Source organism: Rhinolophus hipposideros (genome assembly GCF_964194185.1).
Source record: "Rhinolophus hipposideros genome assembly, chromosome: 3".
Taxonomy (NCBI): Eukaryota; Metazoa; Chordata; class Mammalia; order Chiroptera; family Rhinolophidae; genus Rhinolophus; species Rhinolophus hipposideros.
This window is the reverse complement of record NC_138049.1, coordinates 39,758,419-39,764,418: the sequence shown is the minus strand read 5'-3', so window position 1 is coordinate 39,764,418 and position 6,000 is coordinate 39,758,419. Positions and strand designations below refer to the sequence as shown.

Here is a 6,000-nt window from a genome sequence, read left to right as displayed (position 1 = left end):
ATCATAACTGCAGTCTCCAAACTGGAATGTCCCCTAAATGAAGGAGTGTCTTCACAGACAAGTGACAGTGCTCTTCGTGTGTAAAGTGATCCACACTCTGCCGTTTTGTCCACTAACAAATTTCACACTCTTTTTAACCAAGTCCTCTGCATTTCTACATAGAGTGGTTCTGTTTGGAAATTTGGCATAAAAAGCAGCACAAACTACTGGCAGAACCACCAGGATGTACCCTATCAAAAGCTCTTTGCTGACTCTCCCATCAAAATATTTTTTTAAACCAGATCAAAAATAATTATATCTTTCATCCTGCAGGAAAAACCTCTTCACTAATCACTTTAGGATTTTAATCCACTCTGCTTTTATTGCTAAAATGCTTACTTTTAACATGAGTCATCTGTGATGCATGATTTTCAAAGTGCTCCTTTTGTTAACTGAATTAGATGCCTCGTTAAAGGCTCTGACAGAGCAATGCCAAGTTAGCTGGACTGGAAGCAAATACTGCTCATCTAAATATTAACCAACTTCCTAAAGACATGGAGGCCACAGTCCGTATGTGTTAGAACAAGGACCCAGGGTGCCATCCACAGGGCATCTCTGGGCTGAGGCTGGCAAACCATCAAAGCCAAGATGGCCAGGTCCTGCATAGCACAACCTTTTCAGAAGGTCACATTAATACATGTTTCAATAAGGTTTCAACTTTTGATTAGAAGGAGGGAAACAAGGATTTGACTTCCCAACACAACTTTTCAGCAATACACAAAACTAAAACCAGATTTTGTCTCTTGGAAAGTAGAAAACACTCTTGATATAAATAGGGATTTTAGAAATTCAAAAGGGGGACATAGCACTACTAGCTTAAATGACTTCATATTTACAGCACCTATGATCAGAAAACTTCAGCACCCTTCATGGGAAGGCCTTGAGAAAAAGCTATTCAGTAACCGAAAAGAAATTGTAAGACAGACTTAAAGCAAAAGTCTTCATGTTCTAGTCAAACACTCTCTTGTGTGTTTATACAAAGATTTTACTTAAAAGTCAAGTCAGCATATTCTTATTACTGAGAATTCAGGAGAGCTTGAAAATTTCAAATACATTCTTATATTAACTAGGCACTTGGAAGACATAAATCTTTTTATAAAAAATTTATTTCTCTGTAAATACAAATTCCAACATCAACAAACAATAATAGTCCAGTGGAAAAATACTTAGCCATTAACATTGAAAACTTTTTTTTAATTTAATAAATAGAACTTTGGCATTCCAAATTCTAGCTGTAAACCCTACTGAAAAAACAAAAGCAAAAAACAACCCCTTTACAAAAAAGAGGCAAAAATGAGATTAGAAGGCATAAGCCAACCAGTGGCTTCACATTGTTTTTACAATAACTGTGTTTCAATTAAGTCATGACCACTGTATTTACACGTGAGGTATTTTGGGTGGTTCAAACTGAACCTAAGTTTACAAACCAGTCCCAGTGACTGATTACATACTCCGCTGTGCTTTTCATGGAACCACCTAGCACCTTAGTATTTCCTATCATCACACCAACGTGATGCTGAATTTTATATTTATGTATTTAAATAACTGTTTATACATATATGTACACACATATACACACAAATGACATTTCAAAGGAGTTTCCTGTTCACTATACCGGGAAAAGGCTGGGCTCCAAAGACATATCTGATACCTCCTCTCATGTTTACTAAATTATCTACCTAGTAATGAAAAACTGCTTCTTGCTTTAAAGAAATTCCTTAATCAGTCTATTTACAGAAGAACAAGGTGCAATAATCATCAACATTCTTATAGCACATGTAAAACAGAAATGAATGCTTACTGCAGGCAAAAAGGCACAAAGGTTCTCTCTGTATGCAGCTGCAATAGTGTTGTTAATTACTTAGGGATTTCAAACTACATTCTTAATATACTCAACACTTCTTTAAATAAGAAAAAAAATCCAAACATCCAAAATCGCTCCCCCTTCATGATTAAATGCATAATATTACCATACAGCAAAATACCACCATGGCATTTTGGGGTGAAACTGGAAATTATACTCTTTATAACAAATAGTTTTTCTTGTTTTGTGAACACTGAAAAGAACTGTTAAAAATGGAAACGAAATTAACTTTGGCTCTGAGAGCTATAGCTACTGGCAGTTTCAAATGATGCTGTCTGAGTAAGCATGGTTACGAGAATTGCTTATTATCGTAATTACATACCTACAATGACAGAAATCTACATGAGAATGCCAATAATCTAAACTAACGGTATGCCTGCCATGAAGTATGCTATGTAAAAGTACAATCCAAGTTCTCAGCTGCTGTTATTCACCGAACTATTACTGATAGTGAAAGCATGTTTTCCCAATAAAATAGTGCCTTTAAAAACATCCTCTAAGAGACTCCTATTAATAAGTACTGAACTATAACAACATAATTTATAAGCTCATTGATAAGTCAGAAATGTACAATATCCATTTTAACACCACTTTCCAGCCCTTGAGATTATCTCTAATAAGCTACTGAAGAAATCTAATTCTGTTTAATAAACTGTCACAACCAAAATAAATTTCACTAAAATATAATACTGTTAACATTAAATATTGAATCCTATTTATAATATAAAAAGGGGCAATACTTATTAAAAGAAAAATTCAGGCATGACTTACCTAGTTCATATTTCAGCTTTTTAAAATCAGAGGTCACTGAAAAATTTACTAACAGTTTAACTAAAGTCATCCTTTTATTCTGACATAAAATGAGAAGATAACCACTGTGCCTTTGATCTGCACAATTTGGATCTTTCATTGAGACACTTGTTACTTTATCCCTGTTTTAATGTTACTGGGGCAGAATAAGCTCAACTTCAAAAACTAGAAGACTAATAATAAATGTTAATACTGCATAAGATACTTCTTTAGAAGACAAACAGTTAATTCATAAAAGCATAATTTAAAAGTTTTCATATCTAAGGAAATTTTCAAATAGATTCACTTTAAAATTAGGTTAATTTTAATCTCAGACCTATATACCACTGTAATAACCCAAGAACATCCTAGTTCAAACTAACACAAAAGGTTATTTTGGGAGAGGGGAATTTTCTGAAAAACAAAAATTAAATACTGATGAATTAGAATACTACTAGTTTAATTTCCCCCAAAAAATATCCTCCAAGGCTATCTATTTATTATCTAGGTCCCTTCACAAACTCCAGACTCTGAAAGTTTACATTTTATAATTCAAGGTTATCCTTAAACTATCACATCTTAACTCCCTTTTTTATGGAGAGTATACATTTTAGAAACTGAAATACATTAGCAGTAGTTTGTTAATGTCCTACTAAGTTAAAAATATTTTACCTCAAGATATGTTAAATTCTGTAAGATTTAGTAAACTTATTTTAATAAACAAAATACTATTTTATCACAATTAAGCTACAAAACAAAAATGTATCTACAGTAGATTGACACACATGACCAAAAGTTTGTTTAAAACAATAATAACCATAAAACCTCAAAACATATACTAAAAGCCTAGGAGACATTTAAGAAAGAACTAGTGACCCAAATCAGTGATTTTTTTTTTGCCCATTAATACTATATTTTAGGGAGCCTTTATTTCCAAAATGTGGAATTTGGGCATCCTATTTAAAGAGAATGTAAAAACACGTGTTGCACTGGTGGCTTATCTCTTTTAGATGATATTATCTTCTTTATTGTAAAGAGCTATTTTTACAGGCAGATTTCTTTGTATTAGATTTGGAGTACAAATTTACTCCTCCCTGAATGTTTTCAAACCACCATAAAAGACAAATGACCACCTCAGAAAGCCAGGTGCCTACCAGTGACTAAGTCCCTCCTTACTAGGCTAAGGACCTTGGGACGCAGAATCACTACAGTGCACTGATTTCTTAGTGCCCAGATCCTAAGAAGTAAGAAAAGCAAGAAAGACTTTAGGCACTGAACAGAAGGAAAATCTGATGTCCTTACTATATGGTATAACTGATTGTTGAAATATAACTAAAAAATAACTTATTAGTGCTGTATGCAAGCCAAATTCTGAACTGAATGTCTTCCTGGGTAGTTTCCTTGAAGGCCTTACCGCATGTTTTCACTGCTGAAAATATTTAAGAAAAACCTTTTCTCAGAGCAATCTTTATTATCAGTATATAAGCCTGAGAAGAAAACAGATGTTGTTGCCCAAAACAATATTCTCCTGCTTGATTCACACCCCTTATTCCTTCTACCTCTTATTTAATCTTGATTTAAATAAGACTTGGTTGCATCAAGAAAACAAACCAATTTGTAAAGGATAATATTTTCCATAATGAAGTATATTCAAAAGAATGTAATGAATGCTCTCTGAAGGCAGTAAAATATATAGTCCTTCCAAAATACCAATGAAAACAGGGAAATGTTCATTTGGAAGTTTAAATGATCGCATGTCTACTTATAACTTGGTTGCATTTCACAGTGAAATCCTGTACTCCAGTAAAACTAAACTGACCAAATTTGTGTTCTACAAAAAAACCTGTTTTTAATGTAGTTTACCTAATAAAAGAAATTGAAGTATCACCTGATTTAGATTTTGTTTTATGCTAGTGATAATTCAGATATAAAGAAAACAGGTTGATTTTTTTCTTAAAGTAGTTTCAACTTTAAAACAGATATAAAACTGTTAAAACGTAAACATTTGAGATTTGGACAAATAAACTATTGTTCCAGAGTCACTGTTAATCTTTCTTTTACAATAATGAAAGAAGGCCTTAGAAGGTTTGCATTAATTATATATGGCTTTGTTTACATTAATATATATAAGTAAAAAACTGTAAATGATAAGGGACATGTTAAAATGAGTTCAAATTATGTTAACTGCCTTGTAATATTCAAATTATATGTTAGTGAAAAAGATCACCACATCAAAATTTCATACCTCTAAGGCAATCCACAATCACTCCGGAAAAATAGCTGATATATATATATATATATATATATATATATATATACACACACACACACACACACAAACAGTACTAAAATCGACCCAACCCTACAACCTCATCATCTCAGCACAGTGGTTGTTCAAAATACAATGGTTTTGCCTTCTGTACTATTATTAGAACAGTTGCCTGCTTTTGGAACTCTTGTTCAGCCAGCCTTTGAAAACCCCAAAGTACAACACAAGCTTCTACATGAAAGAAAAGAAATACAAGAATAAACAGTATGTGCCTTTCTCAGAAGCGTTGCTTTGACCCTAGAAATCCTTATAATTTTGTGAATAAACACACAAGTGTGTGCGCGCACACGGGCACAGACACACACACAAAATCATATAGGATAAAATTAAATCCTACCCCCTGTATCTGAAGGGCACTGTTCACAGCTTGCTCCTACAATCAGTAGTTTGAGAACACAGAATTTTTTTTTCTTATACACTTTATCACACTTTCAAATGGTGATTTGATTTTTGTCCTGATTAGGTAAGTCCCTTTGAGACTGCCTCACATCTCCTTCCCCCCCAAAAAAACAAATCCACACACACACACACACACACACACAAAATCCTATGTGCAACTCGTATGTCACTAGCAACTTTCCAATATGGCTCCTAAAAAGAAATACAAAGCAGTATAACACAGCAGCCTTTAACACAGGTCATTACTGCTGTGGGACCAACACCCGATCACTGAGTGATGCAGCTGTCTCCCATGTCCTGAGCATAGCGGTCTGAGATTGTAGTCCGTAACTCATCTATGTCCCTCCGTAACTGGCATACGTCTGACAGTTTTTTAGTGAGTGTTTCTGGGCTGTGGTCATTCTCAGTCTCTTCAGCTGAACAGTTCAGTGCTGTGGAGATAAAATATAAAGAGAAAGTCTCACATTTTTTTGAACATTTTTAGGATTTTCAACTTAATTATCATTGGCAATACAATGCTATACACTGAATACCAGTCAGGCTCAGCTTTAAATTATGCATCATCCTACAGGGAACAAAA

At 33.8% G+C, this 6,000-nt stretch overlaps 1 protein-coding gene across 1 annotated transcript in view; it reads right to left on the bottom strand.

The window, feature by feature from the left end:
- Positions 1 to 5,434: 5,434 nt before the first annotated feature.
- The window catches only part of CEP85L (centrosomal protein 85L), a 110,489-nt gene continuing 109,923 nt past the window's right edge, over positions 5,435 to 6,000 (bottom strand). Inside the window, exon 13 of the mRNA XM_081044778.1 lies at positions 5,435 to 5,851. Coding sequence (XP_080900904.1) covers positions 5,688 to 5,851 — 164 coding nt within the window. The 3' untranslated portion in view covers positions 5,435 to 5,687. The remainder of the gene's footprint in view (positions 5,852 to 6,000) is intronic.